General features: G+C 43.3%; 1 protein-coding gene across 3 annotated transcripts; it reads left to right on the forward strand.

Moving 5' to 3' along the window:
- Window positions 1–554: 554 nt before the first annotated feature.
- LOC124046189 (serine/threonine-protein kinase 38) lies at window positions 555–19,762 on the forward strand. Of its 3 annotated transcripts, none has more exons than XM_046366296.1 (13): window positions 555–660; window positions 5,122–5,258; window positions 11,351–11,402; window positions 11,484–11,606; window positions 11,698–11,781; window positions 13,313–13,436; window positions 13,827–13,981; window positions 14,159–14,270; window positions 14,839–14,900; window positions 15,143–15,260; window positions 15,403–15,622; window positions 15,804–15,898; window positions 16,167–19,762. In XM_046366296.1, exons 1-13 carry the CDS (start codon window positions 586–588, stop codon window positions 16,304–16,306), a joined length of 1,497 nt encoding a protein of 498 aa, XP_046222252.1. In that variant the 5' UTR covers window positions 555–585; the 3' UTR covers window positions 16,307–19,762. The 3 variants fall into 3 exon arrangements, with proteins under 3 accessions (XP_046222252.1, XP_046222253.1, XP_046222254.1); XM_046366297.1 differs by having other exon boundaries at window positions 14,159–14,261; XM_046366298.1 differs by having other exon boundaries at window positions 11,351–11,369.
- The last annotated feature ends 1,201 nt before the right edge of the window (window positions 19,763–20,963 follow it).

Here is a 20,963-nt window from a genome sequence, read left to right on the forward strand (position 1 = left end):
TAAAGGAGAAATGGTGGGGGCTTTAGCGGGTTGCTGTGGAGGGTGCCGGCAGTTGACCGGGGTAGGCAAGTGGAAAGCATGGCCAGCCGTAGAGAAATGCTTATTGAAATTCTCAATTATTGTGGATTTATCAGAGGTGACAGTGTTTCTGAGCAGTGGGCAGCTGGGAGGAGGTGCTCTTTTTCTCCATGGACTTTACAGTGTCCCAGAACTTTTTGAGTTCGTACTACAGGATGCAAATTTCTGTTTGAAAAAGCTAGCCTTAGCTTTCCTAACTGCCTGTGTATATTTGTTCGTAACTTCCCTGAAAAGTTGCATATCACGGGGGCTGTTCGATGCTAATGCAGAACGTCACAGGATGCATTGTGCATAAGAACAGCACTTAGCCGTGGTTTGTTATCCATATACCACACTCCCTCGCGCCTTATTGCTTAATTAACTGGACATTGATTGCAGAAGCGCGATGGGTTTTCTTAGTTGACGTGTTTTATTTTGAAGGATGACGTTTTCCTCCAGTTCCCGCAATGTTTTTTTGTTATTCAATACCCCGTCCAGCTGGTGGCGGTAATGCACCGTTAACGTTGGATGCCAACCGCCGTTAAACCCCATCGAAGAAGAGCCACACACAGCGGAGCAGGGAGAGAGGTCGTTCCTGCGGAGGTAGTTATAACGAAATGCTTATTTATTTAAGACTATTACACGTACCTACCTAGTTTAGTGAAATAAAATGTTATGGTTAACATGTTCCTTACTATCTTCTAGTTGTCTCATGGGATCGTGCCAGCCAAGCATCGTTGGTTGGTTAGCTAACGTTTCACGTTTAGCACAGCATGAGCTAGCTAAGCTAACTCGGCTAAACCAAGTTGGCTAGCTAGCTACTTTGTTGAAGCTATGTGGCTAGATTTTTTTTAACCGTTTATTTGGTCCATAATTTAGTATATTTGAAAGTTAACATCAGCATTAACATCAGCTAGCTAAGGTACTGAAGAGAGCTAGTTGTTTTCCGAATTAACGTAATTCTACCCGACAGTAAAACAACTAGGCAAGCTACGGTTAGTTAAGCTAGCGAACAAGCTCTCCTGACTTTACCACAAGCTGTGTAGCCTATGTTACTAACGTTAGCTAGTTCGATACAAACGTGTGCAAAGATATTATTTGATGTGATGGTGCACTGGATGGACTCTTGATAAGTTAGCTAACTAGTTTGACACGCGTGTGTAAACACGTTTAAATTGGGTTGGCTAACGTTAGCTACTTGACATTTTACTTTATAGTCAACTTTTATTTAGCTATCTAAGGTTAACGTGAAGGGGTTGGAACCGAAATTATTTTCCGATCGTTTCATTCCGACCAGCAAAATAAAGTTCTTAAACGGTTCGATCCCCCGAAAGTACCCGTGTATATCGTTATTTGTTTAACCTGTGAAATTAACAGTTTTAGCTCATTAAAGTACTAAAGCGATCAGTGCGAATAGAGCAGGCAAGCTAGTTGTTTACATGCATGATGGACAAAGAAGTGTACCCTATGGCGCAAGATGCGACTGGATTTTTGCGGGTGGAGAGATGTCGAGAGAGGGACAAGGAGGCTTGACGTGCTGGACATCTTGTTATGACATGATGATCTGAATAATGTCCACGGAATTATACATAGGAGGCGCGACTTCTATGAAAGAACTTGGAATGTCTTTTGAGCTAGCTAACAAGCGTGTGTGCAAAGCGACACCAGAAATGACCCTCCTGTTGTGTTCCTTTCACGTCAATTCATTCTGTTGTGTTCCCAGTCCAAAATTACCGCTCCATTATAGCTGATTATAGCTCCATATAGCTGACTATAAATCCACAATAATACATATATTATCACCTAATGTTGTGTTAGATCTTTTTATCAACTTAAGTTCTTGTGAACATTCATTCGTTTTGAACTTCCGTTTATGACCTGTAGGCCTCATTGACCTGAACTCATACATCTAGTTTTTGAGTAAAAAAAATGCTTTATGTATTGATTATTTGGACTATAACAAATACTCAGATGAAACATATTGTGTTATTTATCATAGACTACTTTATGTCAAAGTTTAACATGGAGTCTCCTCACCAGTGTCATGATCAAAGATATGATCAAGAGCCTCACATACAGTATATCATTTGGTCATTGTGCTGCCACAGAATGAATTGTGAGCAAGGCCTCAAAGCTTTATATACCAGGAGAAAAGTTCTATATATTATTGAAACAATGTTGCGATTGTTTGTGAGAATGCCAACTGGTGTGGTTCCCATTGGGGAAAGGTTTCTGGGGGGTTGCCATGGAAGCCGTGAAGGGGAGTGAGGTGTGTGCTCAAGACACATGCATGTGGGGGTCTGGGAGAGGAAGTGTGTCCATCTGATGAATGGGCATGTGCATGAACTCAATTTTATACACTAATTGTAGTCTCACCCATTCTTTGACCGGGAACACCACAGGTGTACAAAGTTAAATAAAACACCCAAAATGTAATGAAAATCATCAAATGTATTTTGTTTGTTCAGATGCCCTGTATGGACAAAGTCATGGAACCTTAAAACAACAAAGTCATGGAACCTAAATGAACAACATTTTTCAGAGAGAACTTGTAAATCGGTCCAATTTGACCAGAACACAGCAGGAGGGTTAAAAATACAATGTGAAACATGATCACTAGGCCTACAGTATCCTTACCATGCGGTAGCAGAGAGAACAGTCCATGACTAGGGTGGCTGGAGTTTGACCATTTTTAGGGCCTTCTCTGACAAGCTTCCTCTGGATGGCAGGATGCTTGGCCCCAGTGATGTACTGGACCGTACGCACTACCCTCTGTAGTGCCTTGCGGTCGGAGGCCGAGCAGTTGCCATACCAGGCAGGGATGCAACCAGTCAGGATACTCTCTGGTGAAGCTGTCGAACCTTTTGAGGATCTGAGGACCCATGCCAAATCTTCTCAGTTTCCTGAGGAGGAATAGGCTTTGTCGTGCCCTTTTCGTGACTGTCTCGTGTGTTTGGACCATTATCGCTTGTTGGGGATCTGCACACCAAGGAACTGGAAGCTCTAAACACATGCTTTGCCGTTTTTCTGGCTGCACTTTTTGACATGACTAAGTTAGCCGTAGTAGGCTAGCTAGCAAGCAAAGGATAAGAACGTTGCCAGCCAGTATGGCAATGGAACATTTAGAACGAACGACTGAGAATAGATACAGAACAAAAAGACTGAACGACTGGGTCTCGTCTCTGACAACAATTGATAGAACGATCAGCCGGGCTGGGGAGCAACCCTAGGCTTGTCGGGACTACATCTTGTGGAAGGATGAAATAGTATGAATAAATGAATCAATATAACGTTTTATCTAAATCATTATTTGGTTATGTTGGTGTATAAAAGTGATAATGCCCTCGAAGCCGGTGAAGATATATATTGTTTCTGAGTGACAGTGAGGACTTTGAATAGGTGTTTTTATGTGGGACTAGAAAAAAATGCCTGGAACGTAAATATAAAGTTACCATGCGCAATGCGAAGCGTCGGCTGGAGTGGTGTAAAGCTTGCTGCCATTGGACTCTGGAGCAGTGAAAACATGTTCTCTGGAGTGATCAATCATGCTTCACCATTTGACAGCCTGACAGACATCTGGATTTGGCGGATGCCAGGAGAATGCTACCTGCCCGACTGCATAGTGCCAAATGTAAAGTTTGGTAGCGTAGGAATAATGGTCTTTGGCTGATTTCCATGGTTCGGGCTAGGCCCCTTAGTTCCAGTGAAGGGAAATCGTAACGCTACAGCATACAATGCACTCTAGACGATTCTGTGCTTCCAGCATTGTGGCAACAGTTTGGGGAAAGCTCTTTCCTGTTTCAGAATGACAATTCTCCCGTACACAAAGCAAGGTCCATACTAAAATGGTTTGTCGAGATTGGTGTGGAAGAACTTGACTGGCCTGCACAGAGCCTCAACCTCATGGAACACCTTTGGGATTAATTGGAACGCAGACTGCGAGCCAGGCCTAATCGCTCAACATCAGTGCCCGACCTGACGAATACTCTTGTGACTGAATGGAAGCAAGTCCCCGCAGCAATGTTCCAACATGTAGTGGAAGGCCTTCCCAGAAGAGTGGAGGCTGTTATAGCAGCAAAGGGGCGACCAGCTCCATATTAATGCCCAGGCTGTGAATGGGACGATTCCAGGCTGTGTCACAACAGGCCGTGAATTGGAGTCCAATAGGGCAGCGTGCAATTATCCCAGCATCGTCAGGGTTTGGCTGGGGTAGGCCGTTTTTTGTCAATTAGAATTTGTTCTTAACTGACTTGCCTAGTTAAATAAATAAAGGTATACAAATAAATTGTGAGAAGGCGTGCTTGAAGTGTTTGCATGTCTTGGACATTAGAGGTGATGTATTTGTCTGCACAGTTTATGATGATGCACACACTACCCCTCTCTGGTTCAGAGTAATGCTCCCATCAGCATTGGGTGCACAAAATTGATTTCCACACCATTTAACTGCTCGGTCACTGTGTTATTGACCAGCCTCTATCATAGCACTGCAAACACTGCGGCTTCCATGACTCATTGGGCACCAGCCTTTCCTTTTAACGACCTCCTTATTCATTGCCCATCTGAATGTCCGGCGGATAATTGAATTACCCTGACCTTGCATCGGCAATACAAAAATCAAGGGCCTTGTCGGTGCGTGGAGCTCTTAGCCAAACGGCAGACTCTTTCCACTTGCCTCCCTCCTCCTGCCACCTCAAGGGTCCCTGTTGCTCAGCCATGCAAAATGTGCTGAGGCTGACTGGACATTGAGTTACTGTACTGCGACTGAAAGAGGACAATTGTCTTTAACCCCTCTTCTCTTGGCCCCTTATTTTAGAAAGAGAGCGGTTCAGCACTTTAAAAAGGTTGTAGGGAAAGTTAAAAGCAAATAAAAGAAGAGTCTGTGAAAGTGTTTGCAAGGGTATAGGCCTATGTGAAAACAGCACAATTACAAGACTGGTGAAAAGTTGAATACATCTGCATTTGGTTTGGACTTGAAGTTAATTATGATAGTGTAGGCCTATAGTTCTTTCAAGAGGATATACAGGTTGCTTAATTGCACCCTCCCCCTTTCAATGCATCTCTCAGGTAACCATGGCAATGACGGGCCAGAGTTCCTGCTCCTCGATGAGTAATCACACCAAGGAACGTGTGACCATGGCCAAGGTGACCCTGGAGAACTTCTACAGCAACCTCATCGCTCAACATGAGGAGAGAGAGATGAGGTAGGCCTCCTACTACACACGCATGCATCCGTCTGGGCTCAGCCAATGGGCAGTGCCTTCCACTGACATATTGTTTACAACTCCTCTGTTCTCTATTGCTACATTCTTATGCGTTATGTCATTCAAGGTGGGTGTTGCAAACTTTGGTATTTGTGCCTAACATTGCCTTGTAAAAGTATTGATCCCCATTGGTGTTTTTTCCTATTTTGTTGCATTACAACCTGTAATTTAAATAGATTTTTATTTGGATTTCATGTAATAGACATGCACACAGTCCAAATTCATTCATTATTCCACAATGTAATAAAGCGTAGCGATACTGAAAACAAAAACAAGCATTCTTATTGGAGTAAAGACTGTCCCTCACTGTTTCAAATCAAACTTTATTTGTCACATGCGCTGAATACAACCTTACTGTTAAATTCTTACTTACAAGCCCTTAACCAACAATGCAGTTCAAGAAAGAGTTAAGAAAATATTTACCACATTAACTAAAGAGAAATCAAAAAGTAACAATAAAATAGCAATAACGAGGCTATATACAAGGGTTACCGGTACCGAGTAAATGTGCAGGGGTACAGGTTAGTCGAGGTAATTTGTACATGTAGGTTGGGGTAAAGTGACTGCATAGATAAAAACAGCCAATAGCAGCAGTGTTAAAACATGGGGGGTTTATGTAAGTTGTCCGGGTGGCCATTTGATTAATTGTCAGCAGTCTTATGGCTTGGGGGTAGAAGCTGTTAAGGAGCCTTTTGAGCTTAGATTTGGCACTCCTGTACCACTTTCAGTGCGGTAGCAGAGAGAAGTCTATGACTTGGGTGACTGGAGTCTGTGACCGTTTTTTGTGCTTTCCTCTGACACGGCCAAGTATATAGGTCCTGGATTGCAGGAAGCTTGGCCCCGGTGATGTACTGGGCCGTTCGCACTACCTTCTGTAGCGTCTTACGGTCAGATGCAGAGTAGTTGCCATACCAGGCGGTGATGCAACCGGTCAGGATGCTCTCGATGGTGCAGCTGTAGACCCTTTTGAGTATCTGAGGATCCATGCTAAATCTTTTCAGTCTCCTGAGGGGGGAAAAGGTGTTGTCGTGCACTCTTCACAACTGTCTTGGTGTGTTTGGACCATGATAGTTCGTTGGTGATGTGGATACCTTTTTATCCACCTTTCATCCACACGTTATGGCCTTATTCTAAAATTGATTCAAAAAGTATATTTAACAAACTCTATCCACACACTGTAAAAACAGGTTTTTAGAAATGTTTGTGAATGTATTAAATACAGTACCCGTCAAGTTTGGACACACATACTCATTCCAGGGTTTTTCTTTATTTTTCCTATTTTCTACATTGTTGAATAATAGTGAAGACATAAACTATGAAATAATGTAGTAACCAAAAAAGTGTTTAACAAATCAAAATATATTTTATATATGAGATTCTTCAAAGTATCCACCCTTTGGCTTGATGACAACTTTGCACACTCTTGGCATTCTCTCAACCAGCTTCAGTTGGAATGCTTTTCCAATAGTCTTGAAGGAATTCCTGCATATGCTTAGCACTTGTTGTCTGCTTTTCCTTCACTCTGCAGTCCAACTCATCCCAAACCATCTCAATTGAGTTGAGATTGGGTGATTTGTGGGGGCCAGGTCATCTGATGCAGCACTCATCACTCTTCTCGGTCAAATAGCCCTTACACAGCCTTGAGGTGTGTTTGGTCATTGTCCTGTTGAAAATCAAATGATTGTCCCTCTTAGAGCAAACCAGATGGGATGGCGTATCGTTGCAGAAAGCTGTGATAGTCATGCTGGTTAAGTGTGCCTGGAATTCTAAATCAGACAGTGTCACCAGCAAAGCACCATCACACTTTTTCCCCATGCTTCACGGTGGGAACCACACATGTGGAGATCATACGTTCACCAACTCTGCATCTCACAAAGACACGGGTGTTGGACCAAAAATCTCAAAATTGGATTCCTCAGACCAATGGACAGATTTCCCCCCGGGCCAATGTCCATTGCTCGTGTTTCTTGGCCCAAGCAAGTCTCTTCTATTTGGTGTCCTGTAGTAGTGGTTTCTTTGCAGTAATTCGACCATGAGGGCCTAATTCACACAGTCTCCTCTGAACAGTTGTTGAGATGTCTGGTACTTGAACTCTGAAGCATTTATTTGGGCTGCAATATCTGAGGCTGGTAACTAACGAACTTATCCTGCAACAGAGGTATCTCTGGGTCTTCCTTTCCTGTGGCGGTCCTCATGAGCGCCAGTTTCATCATAGCGCTTTTTGCGACTGGTTTTGAAGAAACGCTGAAAGTTATTGAAGTTTTCTGGATTGACTGACCATGCCTTAAAGTAATGGACTGTCATCTCTCTTTGCTTATTTGAGCTGTTCTTGACATAATGTTTTTTATGTTACCTTGAACTAAAGTCAGTTAAGAACAAATTCTTATTTACGATGACGGCCTAACCCAGCCAAACCCTAACCCGGACTATGCTGGGAGTCCTATGGGACTCCCAATCACGGCCGGTTGTGGTACAGCCTGGAATCGAACCAGCGTCTGTAGTGACACTTCTAGCACTGAGATGCAGGGCCTTAGACCGCTGCGCCACGCGGGAGCCCATAAAAATATGCACTTTGTCTTTAACCAACCCTACCATGTCACAACACAACTGATTGGCTCTAACACATTAAGAAGGAAAGAAATTCTACAATTTCACTTTTTTATCAGCTGATGTCAAAGTGCTGTACAGAAACCCAGCATAAAACCCCAAACAACAAGCAATGAATGTGTAGAAGCATGGTGGCTAGGAAAAACTCCCTAGAAAGGCTAGAACCTAGGAAGAAACTAGAGAGGAAAAAGGCTATGAGGGGTGGCCAGTCCTCTTCTGGCTGTGCCGGGTGGAGATTATAACAGAACATGGCCAAGATGTTCAAATATTCATAGATGACCAGCAGGGTCAAATAATAATAATCAGTGGTTGTAGTGGGTGCAACAGGCACCTCAGGAGTAAATGTCAGGTGGCTTTTCATAGCCGATCATTTAGTATCTCTACCGCTCCTGCTGTCTCTAGAGAGTTGAAAACAGCAGGTCTGGGGGCAGGTAGCACCTGTCCTGTGAACAGGTCAGGGTTCCATAGTCGCAGGCAGAACATTTGAAACTGGAGCAGCAGCACAACCAGGTGGACTGGGGACAGCAAGGAGTCATCAGGCTAGGTAGTCCTGAGGTGTGGTCCTAGGGCACAGGTCCTCCAAAAGAGAATTAGAGAGCGCATACTTAAATTCACACAGGACACCGGATAAGATAGGAGAAATACTCCAGATATAACAGACTAACCCTAGCCCCCCGACACAAACTATTGAAGCATGAGTACTAGAGGCTGAGACAGGAGGGGTCGGGAGATACTGTGGCCCCATCCGACGATACCCCTGGACAGGGCCAAACAGGCAGGATATAACCCTTTCACTCCATTGTCATGATCAGTGGTTTCAAGTTTGTATCCGTAATTTATTTTGGCAACCTGATCATAGCGAAACAGAAAATACTTCTGCATTTCCTGCAGAAGTCATCAGGTCGAAGCCATCCGGTCGACGCAATTGTCCGTAGAGCTCCGAAGCACATATCTGTGGAAGGGTACCAAAACATTTCTGCAGCATTGAAGGTCCCCAAGAACACTGGCCTCCATTCTTAAATGGAAGACGTTTGGAACCACCAAGACTCTTGCTGGAGCTGGACGCCCTGCCAAACTGAGCAATCGGGGGAGAAGGGCCTTGGTCAGGGAGGTGACCAGGAATCCAATGGTCACTCTGACAGCTCCAGAGTTCCTCTGTGGTGGGAGAACCATCCAGAAAGACAACCATCTCTGCAGCACTCCACCAATCAAGTGTTTATGGTAGTGGCCTGACAGAAGCCACTCCTCAGTAAAAGGCACATGACAGCTCGCCTGAAGTTTGTCAAAAGGCACGTAAATGTATTTTTATTTCACCTTTATTTAACCAGGTAGGCAAGTTGAGAGCATGTTCTCATTTACAATTGGCCAAGCTAAAGCAAAGCAGTTCGACACATACAACGACACAGAGTTACACATGGAGTAAAACAAACATACAGTCAATAATACAGTATAAACAAGTCTATATACGATGTGAGCAAATGAGGTGAGATAAGGAAGGTAAAGGCAAAAAAAAGGCCATGGTGGCAAAGTAAATACAATATAGCAAGTAAAACACTGGAATGGTAGATTTGCAGTGGAAGAATGTGCAAGTAGAAATAAAAATAATGGGGTGCAAAGGAGCAAAATAAAAAAATGAAAAAAATACAGTAGGGAAAGAGGTAGTTGTTTGGGCTAAATTATAGGTGGGCTATGTACAGGTGCAGTAATCTGTGAGCTGCTCTGACAGTTGGTGCTTAAATCTAGTGAGGGAGATGAGTGTTTCAGAGATTTTTGTAGTTCGTTCCAGTCATTGGCAGCAGAGAACTGGAAGGAGAGGCGACCAAAGAAAGAATTGGTTTTGGGGGTGACCAGAGAGATATACCTGCTGGAGCGCGTGCTACAGGTGGGTGATGCTATGGTGACCAGCGAGCTGAGTTAAGAGGGGACTTTACCTAGCAGGGTCTTGTAGATGACATGGAGCCAGTGGATTTGGCGACGAGTATGAAGCGAGGGCCAGCCAACGAGAGCGTACAGGTCACAATGGTGGGTAGTATATGGGGCTTTGGTGACAAAACGGATTGCACTGTGATAGACTGTATCCAATTTGTTGAGTAGGGTATTGGAGGCTATTTTGTAAATGACATCGCCAAAGTCGAGGATTGGTATGATGGTCAGTTTTACAAGGGTATGTTTGGCAGCATGAGTGATGGATGCTTTGTTGCCGAAATAGGAAGCCAATTTTAGATTTCACTTTGCATTGGAGATGTTTGATGTGGGTCTGGAAGGAGAGTTTACAGTCTAACCAGACACCTAAGTATTTGTAGTTGTCCACGTATTCTAAGTCAGAGCCGTCCAGAGTAGTGATGTTGGACAGGCGGGCAGGTGCAGGCAGCGATCGGTTGAAAAGCATGCATTTAGTTTTACTTGTATTTAAGAGCAATTGGAGGCCACGGAAGGAGAGTTGTATGGCATTGAAGCTTGCCTGGAGGGTTGTTAACACAGTGTCCATAGAAGGGCCAGAAGTATACAGAATGGTGTCGTCTGCGTAGAGGTGGATCAGAGACTCTGACCTTGAGAAACAAGATTCTCTGGTCTGATGAAACCAAGATTGAACTCTTTAGCCAGAGTGTCAAGTGTGGCGGAAACCTGGCACCATCCCTACTGTGAAGCATGGTGGTGGTATCATGCTGTGGGGATGTTTTTCAACGGCAGGGACTGGGAGACTAGTCAGGATCGAGGGAAAGATGAACGGAGCAATATTTTCTACCTGCAGGCTACAATGTTAGGCTTTATGTAGGCAATTTTTACATAGCTGGCAATAGAAGTTACCTTTTTTTTATTTTTAGGTTTTATTTGAATTTCGATTAACCACATGAGAATGATTTTGAGATTCAAAGATGTTATGATAAACTAAATGAATCTGTTTCACAAAAATGTACATATGAAAACTATAAAAGGGCATGCAGATTGGTATAAATTGTAAGATAAATGGTCATTCCACATGAAATAGTTTGACTCCTCGTGTAGTCTATTAACAGCACCTTCAGGAGAGTAATGTCAGAGTCTGATAAAGCCAGCTGGAGGAGAATGGTTGGGTTAGGTTAAGGTTTTTTTCTTCTGGTTATCTAGATCTCTGGTGCCCTTGAGACATCAAACCGTAAGCTTAAAGCAGGAGGAACATGATCAGGTTTTTTTGTATTTCTTCTGCTCTGGCTTTTTTGAGTCATTTTCATCTTATTTCATTCAACGGTGCGCTTAAAGCATCAGACAAGCTCAATGCATATAGTTAATTTTATTAAAACAGGTGTGTCTATATTTGGAAATATTACAAGTTTTAAAAATTTTGAACAATCAATTGGTCGAAATTAGATATTCATTTTGGTCGACAAATCTTTTTTTATCGGGGACATCCATAATTGATTTTTTTTTCTCCATTTCTGTTGCAGGCAGCAGAAGTTGGAAAAGGTGATGGATCAAGAGGGCTTGGTTGATGAAGAGGTGACGTTGAAGACTAACACACACAACCTTTTTGACACGTGCAGTTGTGCGCACTAACCATTGCCTCCTCTACCTGTGCAGAAGCGTATCCGGCGCTCCCAACACGCCAGGAAAGAGACTGAGTTCCTGCGTCTCAAACGAACCCGCCTGGGGCTGGAGGACTTCGAGTCCCTCAAGGTGATTGGCCGAGGAGCTTTCGGAGAGGTAGGCATCACCCCTTAAACACCTCTCTTACGTAGCCTTGCAGACTTTCAGCTTATTATTCACTAAATTATTGACACATTTTGGTCCCAAGGTGCGTCTGGTGCAGAAGAAGGACACAGGCCACGTGTACGCTATGAAGATCCTCCGCAAGGCCGACATGCTGGAGAAGGAGCAGGTGAGGAGGAGGAAAGGGTAGGAGGGTATGGTGATGGCCAATACATAATGGGCAGTCATGTTCATTGTCACAAATCCAAAGTAGTACCTGCCATGCAATCTATAAATGTAAACTCAGCAAAAAAAAGAAACGTTCTCTCGCTGTCAACTGCGTTTATTTTCAGCAAACTTAACATGTGTTAATATTTCTATGAACACAACAAGATTCTACAACTGAGACCCAAACAGAACAAGTTCCACAGACGTGACTAACAGAAATGGACTAATGTGTCCCTGAACAAAGGGGGGGTCAAATCAAAAGTAACAGTCAGTATCTGGTGTGGCCACCAGCTGCATTAAGTACGGCAGTGCATCTCCTCCTCATGGACTGCACCAGATTTGCCAGGTCTTGCTGTGAGATGTTACCCCACTCTTCCACCAAGGCACCTGCAAGTTCCCGGACATTACTGGGGGGAATGGCCCTAGCCCTCACCCTCCGATCCAACAGGTCCCAGACGTGCTCAATGGGATTGAGATCCGGGCTCTTCGCTGGCCATGGCAGAACACTGACATTCCTGTCTTGCAGGAAATCACACACAGAATGAGCAGTATGGCTGGTGGCATTGTCATGCTGGAGGGTCATGTCAGGATGAGCCTGCAGGAAGGGTACCACATGAGGGAGGAGGGTATCTTCCCTGTAACGCACAGCTTTGAGATTGCCTGCAGTGACAGCCAGCTCAGTCCGATGATGCTGTGACACACCGTCCCAGACCATGACGTACCATCCACCTCCAAATCAATCCCACTCCAGACTACAGGCCTCGATGTCACGCTCATTCCTTCGACAATAAACGCGAATCTGACCATCACCCCTGGTGAGACAAAACCGTGACTCGTCAGATAAGAGCACCTTTTTTGCCAGTCCTGTCTGGTCCAGCGACGGTGGGTTTGTGCCCATAGGTGACGTTGTTGCCGGTGATGTCTGATGAGGACCTGCCTTACAACAGGCCTACTACAAGCCCTCAGTCCAGCCACTCTCAGCCTATTGTGGTCAGTCTGAGCACTGATGGAGGGATTGTGCGTTCCTGTTGTAGCTCGGGCAGTTGTTTTTGCCATCTTGTATTTGTCCGGCAGGTGTGAAGTTCGGATGTACCGATCCTGTGCAGGTGTTGTTAGACGTGGTCTGCCACTGCGAGGACGATCAGCTGTCCGTCCTGTCTCCCTGTAGCTGTCTTAGGTGTCTCACAGTACGGACATTGCAATTCACGCAGATGAGCAAGGACCCTGGGCATATTTCTTTCTGTGTTTTTAGAGTCAGTAGAAAGGCCTCTTTAGTGTCTTCAGTTTTCATAACTGTGACCTTAATTGCCTACCGTCTGTAAGCTGTTAGTGTCGTAACGACCGTTCTACAGGTGCATGTTCATTAATTGTTTATGGTTCATTGAACAAGCAAGGGAAACAGTGTTTAACCCCTTTACAATGAAGATCTGTGAAGTTATTTTGATTTTTACGAATTATCTTTCAATGACAAGGCCATATGTGTGTATTTCTAGGTGGGCCACATCCGTGCTGAGAGGGACATCTTGGTAGAGGCTGACAGTCTGTGGGTGGTTAAGATGTTCTACAGCTTCCAGGACAAGATGAACCTCTACCTCATCATGGAGTTCCTGCCTGGCGGTATTACCCCCCCCTCACCCTTAGCTGAACCCCAAACAGTCTCTTACACTACAGGGACAGTCATTGTCCAGTTGGAAGCTAGATCAGCTACTCTTGCAAGTGTATGTAGACAGAGAGTAAGTGCTGATCTAGGATTGGGTCCCTCCTGTAAATACTATCATGTTCATTATGGTCTAAAAGGCTAAATTGATCCTAGATCAGTACTTCTACTCTGAGATGCTTGATACAGCCATCAGAACGTTGCAGAAAAACATAAATGTGCTGCATAATGATTGTTTATTCTTAATGTTCTCTCTGCAAAGCCACCGAACGAACATCTTCTGTACCACTGAATATGCCTCAAAGTCCAGTGGGACTGTACATGTTGTAACCCGACACTGCCCCCTACAGGTGACATGATGACCCTGCTAATGAAGAAGGATACTCTGACAGAGGAGGCCAGTCAGTTCTACATCGCTGAGACAGTGCTAGCCATCGACTCCATCCACCAGTTGGGCTTCATTCACAGAGACATCAAACCTGACAACCTGCTACTTGACTCCAGGGTGAGTTTGAGCACGTACTCAAGAGACGCAAACATGAGCTGAGACTGGTGGTTTGGATATGTTATTCTGTTTGAATTTACAAGGCACCAAAATGAATAAAACAAGCTAAACTTTTCCAATACACAGCACTAATGAATATAAGCCTGTACTGAATGTGTTTTTGCTTGATTGTTTCAGGGCCATGTGAAGCTGTCTGACTTTGGTCTTTGCACAGGTCTGAAGAGGGCGCATCGTACCGAGTTCTACAAGAACCTGAATCATAGCCTCCCCAGTGACTTCAGTAAGCAAAGTCAGGCATCTCCAATCAATCCATTACTTTACATACTAACAACCTGTATTGATGTTAAAGCCACAATTTGGAGTTTCTCAGACCTTGTAGTCCTTGAGATTTGGAAGCATATTTTGGAGGTACACATTGTTTACAAAGACCCAAAAGATAAACAATGGAGTCATATTTGGGTTATGGTGGAGGTAAAACTGATGTACAAAGCTCATAAGCTTATACACTATTAATTAGAAATACCATTGAACAGTTGGAAATGTCCCAGATATTGTGCCTTTAATGTTTCTCTACTAACTAGGTAATGATTTGAAATGTGCTTGTACAAAAATAAAATTAATAACTTAAAATGGTTTGTTTTTAGGTTTGCTTCATGTTTTGAGTTGTTGCATGTACCATTCTTCAAATTTCCTAATGGGGATTATTTTTTAAATGTAGAATCTCTCTGCGTTGGTGTGACTAAATTGTCAATCAACAGATCTTAAATGGCTATTTGTTTCAAACCTGTGCGGTTATGGGGTTTAACAAGCATTACATACTTGTGTAATTTTCTAAAACTGTTTATTTTTCTGTACAGCATTCAATAACATGAACTCAAAGAGGAAAGCAGAGACATGGAAGAGGAACCGGAGACAGCTGGTGAGAAAATGAAGCAAGATGGGAGGGCAACATACAGTGTATTCTACAAGTAGACGTGGGCCGTGTTCGAGAGCATCCATTTTGGGCAAACTAATCCACATATAAAATGTAGTTATTTATGGTGCAGGGTGATTTGTAGATCTGTCCCACTGGACAGGAATGCAGTTGATCTCAAACACGACCACATTTGTATTGGTGTAGTCTTGTAGTCACATTGAATGATCTTTCTCTCGCCCCCCCAGGCCTTCTCTACTGTGGGCACCCCTGACTACATCGCCCCCGAAGTCTTCATGCAGAACGGATACAACAAGCTCTGTGATTGGTGGAGCCTTGGAGTCATCATGTATGAGATGCTGATAGGTGAGATCCTGTCAACAACTTCTGCTTGGGGCCTCTGAAGAACATTGGCTTTCAATCATCTTGCATCAATGTCACAGAATGGTGCCATTACTACGTATTTGTCCATGCCTGGCTTGTTGATCCCATGTGTGTTGTTTTCCAGGCTATCCCCCGTTCTGCTCAGAGACCCCCCAGGAGACCTACAGGAAGGTGATGAACTGGCAAGAAACACTGACTTTTCCCCCTGAAGTGCCCATTTCGGAGAAAGCTAAGGACCTCATCCTCAGGTTCTGCTGTGAGGAGGAGCACAGGATTGGAGCCACTGGAGTGGAGGACATTAAAGGCAACGCCTTCTTTGAGGGGGTGGACTACGACCACATCAGGTAGTTAAAAGAATTAACTTTTCTGATGTTTTTTATAAATTATAAATTGCTGGTTATTTGTCAATATCCCAAATCTCCTGGCTAGCATTTTTTTGAGGATGTAGCTGATTGTATCAGTTAATGGTGCATTCAGAAATGGGAACAGTGACATTGTAAAAACAGGGTTTCATTTTTATTACAGAGAGCGACCCGCTGCCATTCCCATTGAGATCAAAAGCATCGACGACACGTCCAACTTTGACGAGTTCCCAGACTCTGATATCCTCCAGCCGACAGGTACGTTTCTCATTGTCACCAACATTAGTGGTCCAGTAGTCATAATTCAACAGGGTAGTGTTCATTAGGGCACACAATGAAGAACAAAGACGTTTCGTATTACACCAGTTAGTCACTCCCAGGTTAAGTCTGTTTTCTTCTATTTGGCGCCAATTAAACATGGCCCTGGTCAACTAATGCCACCTTGAAAAAGGATTCTCACATTTTGGCTCCTTTGTTTACCTCTTATTGCCCTGTGTGAAATAATCCCTGTCTTTTTCTGCCTCAGCTGCCCCTGTGGTGTCCAACCATTCTGAGGCAGACCTCAAGAACAAGGACTGGGTCTTCATCAACTACACCTACAAGCGCTTTGAAGGCCTCACAGCCCGAGGGGCTATCCCCTCCTACATGAAGACGGGGAAGAGATGAATCCTTCCTTTGTTTCCTCACTCACTCACTCTACCTGCCCCTCAGACTGGCATTCAAATGGAATTCCCCATGGATCCCAACGTCCACTCCTCTCCCAAACTCCATTTTGGAGGTAGAAACTAAATGACCCTATTCAAGCTTGTTGAAGGGGTCCCTCATAATTGAGACTATCCCATGTGTCTGATCCTGCTGTAGGGACCTTTCTCCTTCCTTTGCAGGGGACTTGTAGGGCTCTGTGTACTGTGTAGAGAAGTGTGACCTACTCCAACTCGAGTTTGTCTATCTAAAAAAGCCATAGTGTTGTGCTGGAAGGTATGGACAGTGATTGTTTTCTATGTGAAAACTCACATGCCATTCCACCCCAGGATTAAAGTTCCCAGTGTAGGATCCACCAATGAGCAGTCTTGGAGGTGTTGATATGACCTTAGTTTGGGGACCATCTCTCGTAGATCTCCACTAGCATCGGTCCAACTCGGCCAAGACTGATTCTCTATCCTTCAGTATCCCAAGGGACTGAACCAAGATACCAGCATAACCGGTCACCTTAGGGGCCAGAGCCCATTTTCACATCAGAAGAACACACTTGACTGGCTATTACCAGCCTTCTTCACTTCTTCCTCCACAAACAGACATTGAAGTCTTAAAGTTTAGCTGGGCGACCACCAGCATGGGACTAGGATCCAATATGCCTCACTTTTCTGTCAAAGGGCTAGCTTTTCTCTCTTCAGTTTCTTTCTTTTTCCCACACACACACAATAGAATTCCATCTTTTTAGAAATGAGTTCTGCCATTAAAAACATTAGAAATAGTGTAATTTGACAAACTAATGATGCTTTTCAGGGAATATATGTCAATGTTTTTCATGTGTTTTTAGAGAGCTCTCTACTGAAGCATCTTGGATGATGGTGTTTCGGACCGGTTGCCTGTTGCAACAAGGCAACTCCTAACCAAAAATAATGAGAGCTGAGAGTAATTGTTGTAACTCTTCAGTCTAATTTGAGGGTTTCAATGGAATTACTTTGTCTCCATTTAATTGTCACTTCCCTACTGCCAATGGTGGAGCTGTTACATGGACTTTGGCAAGTGTTTATAGCAATAGAATCGCCTCTTGAATATGATTATATTTGAAATGGAACTACCCCTTCCAGAAGCCCACCTTTTTAGGGTCTTAGTTTAGGTTCTTAGTTTGACAATCACCCACTGTTAATATTAGCACCTTCATGCTCTCCTTCAACTCATTTGATTTACCAATACTCGTGGATATGCATGTCCTTTAGCTAGAGAGCAAAATCAAATACAAAAATATGTTGAATGTACTGATTGAATGCTAAAATTTGGTGCATGTACCAACCATTATTTATGGTACTTTTCCATGGACCTTTGGGGTAGGGGAGCTATAAGTAAGGTCAAGATATTGATACTCTTATCTTTCCTTCTCTTATTTTGTCCTGACCACTGGTCTGTAAGGGCTTGGTAGGTGAGGTGGTAGAGCAAGTTTGTTCAGCGGATATGTAAGTAACAGAATAGAAGAATAGGAGTAGCATTTAGAGTATTGAGACACACTCAGGCTCTGTGACCCTGGGTTAGGGTCATTAACACACTTTTTCCACTTCCTGTCATATCTATAGTTCTGTCTCTTCCTGTTGCTTGGCTATTTCTTAGCAAGAATAGTTTAAACATTACATTTGTCTGACGTTTGGTGTCAAGGATATGCCACCTGGTATGTCCTTACTTTTCAAGAGGCTAAGAGGTGTGAGTGAGAAACTCGACCGTAACTCTGTAAACAGGGCTATATATGACTCTCTGTTCTTAACACAATCCCAAATGCTGTCATTTGAATCGAATGTAATCCCAAGGTGTAGTTGAAGATTAATTTAATGCCATGTTGTTTCCAAAATGCTGTAATTTGAACGGAATGTAGCCTAAACCACAGGAGTGGTAGGTTTGTCACACGGTGAAGATGTCTGGTATTTTGTTAAATATCTGTACGGTGTTCTGGGTAGTTCAGACTACTTGCTGAGATTTAATATCCAGACTTTTTTTTGTAGTTTTTACGACTGAGCGACAGAACTGATTTTGAGACTGGTCTCACCTTTTACTGATGCTTGGTGCCCGAATGATCCTGTGGTAATGCCGGGTTTAAAAGGTATTGGGCGGATGACTTGGCAAAGTGCGAATAACGTTTTGGAATATTTGTATTTTAAATGTATGCTGCTTGGTGTGTGAGATTTGCATGTCTTTAGAGGAATGGGTGATGTGCTCAGTAAAAATAAGATGCTGGAATATGTTGTGCTCGATTAACCAACACTGATAAGGTGGGTGCTCTTTTGTAGATGTCATCCAGCTGTGTGTGCCTGCTGTTATTTCCCCCAGGCACACAAGGTGTGGGAAACAGGATGTACAAACCTTTTTATAGGGAACATTCAATCAAAAGTAGGGGGAGTTGTATTTAATCCACTGTGGTGTGGGTGTTTCTATTGTATATTTTCTGCCATTTCACATTGAATAACTGCACTTAATGTCTGTGGTGTTTCCGTTTGTACAGCAAAATAATGGGCCGCTCTGAAATCTCTTTGTTTTGATGGGTGAGGGAATGTCATTTCACTGGTTGAATGGGCAAGCTAGCCATATGCAGGAGTTACATTTTCTTCTGGAAATTGTTTTATCTGACAAACTAAATTAGATGGAATTTTTACATTTACATTTAAGTCATTTAGCAGACGCTCTTATCCAGAGCGACTTACAAATGGAATAATGTAAATGGTGAAGAACGGTCTTAATTAAATATTCAAACATCCCTTGCTCCTCAAGACTCATTAACACCCCTTCGCCAAGAGCAATGTTTTCATCCAAACGGGAGAAGGGTGAGGTTGTCTTTTTTGTGTTTTTTTGTTGTTGACCAAAGCGAACCCTACACCACAAACGGGGCTAGGAGTAAAGTTCGCAGGACCCACCAGTTTCTCAAACCCCATCATGTAAAGGCACCCAGGCATTGCTCTGTCATCTCTCAATAGTGCAAAGCAGTTCTTACAGGGCTGTTGTCATGCATGCAACCATTTTAAACAGCGTAAACTAGTCTTTGTGTAATAGATGGCACATTCCACCTGTGAAAACTAACATGGTTTTCAGAGAATTGTTCAGTGTTCCTCAAAGGTGCTACTAGGCAGTATCTCTGGTTAGACTTGGAAGCTAGTAGCCTACTACTATAGAGGCTTAGAAACTACATGGTTGAGATGTGCATTTCACCATGTATCCTTTCAGTATGTTAACCCACTGTTAAGGCAGAAAGTGGCTAAATTGTGTGCGTATTGGTTCTCCAGTTAGTTCAAAGGGCACATTTTATTTTGCCAGTTAATGGCAGACCGCTTGTTTCACTTCTGGTAGAAATACTCACCTCCGCTATTATGGTGGTAGACTTTTAACAGCATTAAATAAAACACCTAGGACTATGTTGAACCAGTGTCTGTCTTTTTCATTCCTAGTCTGTGTAGAATAGGTCAGCTAGGGTGGCTCTGCCTCCAGGGAAGAAACAAGTTATTATAAGGCAAGAAAAGTGATGCAAAAGTTATCACAGTTGGCTAGGGTAACAGGTTGGGATGCTCAAAACATATCCTACTGCGGAAGATGTTTTGATATCAGCCTCACCCTCAAACAGGTTTTCTCTTTAAAAATGTGATGCTACTTATCCTTTTACCTATTGTTGAAGGAATTCTAAATTCCTCTGTTTTATTTCCCAATCCAAATTAAACGCTGTCAATGCATTAAGGGTTTGTAAAGACCCTTATTTTATAAGAATGGACAGAGCCCCGGTCTTAAGTCGGATAACAGCCTTTAATTCAAGAGAGTACTAAGTTCATACACATTTTACCACAGGTTATAAACTGAAAATGACGTCAGCGTTTTCTAAATGTTCCGTCTCTTCTTGACACCGGTAGAAATGCCCTATAGTTCTCAAGCCTTCCCTCCTCGCCTAGAACCAAGGTCAGTCAGTGTAGATAAGCATTCTAGACAGTCTGGAGATTGTCCGTCCCTGCCATCTGGAGATAGTTCATTCATTTGTACAAAGGAACAGACCGTCATTGTACTAAACTCCCGACTACATTCACTACATTATATTCAATAATGGGAGCAAGAGAGAATTCATACATGTACAGTAATATAATAGCCCTTTAATTCATCCTGATTGAAATGTATACATAATTAGTCATTATAGATAAAAGAAATCCCTTAACACCTATATAATGTCTAGCACAACTAGCTATGTTATTCTTGGGCCTCTATAACTATATCTATTGTTTTTATTTTATTTATGTTGTTGTGTGATTTGGACTAATTCCCTCTACCACACGGAACCCCACTAATCTACTGACGGAACGCAAGAGGTGGCTAACAACAGACCCCCTTCCTATGCTAGCTTGCTACCGATGTCCTGGCTAGCTGTCTAAATCGCCTTGACCCCGAAACCAACCACTCCACTCTCTGGACTCTTTTGATCACTCGACTAAGGATGCCTCTCCTTAATGTCAATATGTCTTGTCCATTGCTGTTCTGGTTAGTGTTTATTGGCTTATTTCACTGTAGAGCCTCTAGTCCTGCTCACTATACATTATCCAATTTATTAGTTCCACCACCCACACATGCAATGACATCTCTTGGT

The sequence above is a fragment of the Oncorhynchus gorbuscha genome, linkage group LG10 (assembly GCF_021184085.1).
Source record: "Oncorhynchus gorbuscha isolate QuinsamMale2020 ecotype Even-year linkage group LG10, OgorEven_v1.0, whole genome shotgun sequence".
In the NCBI taxonomy this organism is placed as follows: Eukaryota; Metazoa; Chordata; class Actinopteri; order Salmoniformes; family Salmonidae; genus Oncorhynchus; species Oncorhynchus gorbuscha.

What these genes read in the sequence shown, in the direction of transcription:
- LOC124046189 (XM_046366296.1), top strand. Translation starts at nt 586, where the DNA reads ATGCCAACCGCCGTTAAACCCCATCGAAGAAGAGCCACACACAGCGGA. An exon ending in CATGAGGAGAGAGAGATGAG is followed by an intron (nt 5,259 to 11,350) that starts GTAGGCCTCCTA and finishes TTTCTGTTGCAG; the next exon opens with GCAGCAGAAGTTGGAAAAGG. An exon ending in TGATATCCTCCAGCCGACAG is followed by an intron (nt 15,899 to 16,166) that starts GTACGTTTCTCA and finishes TTTCTGCCTCAG; the next exon opens with CTGCCCCTGTGGTGTCCAAC.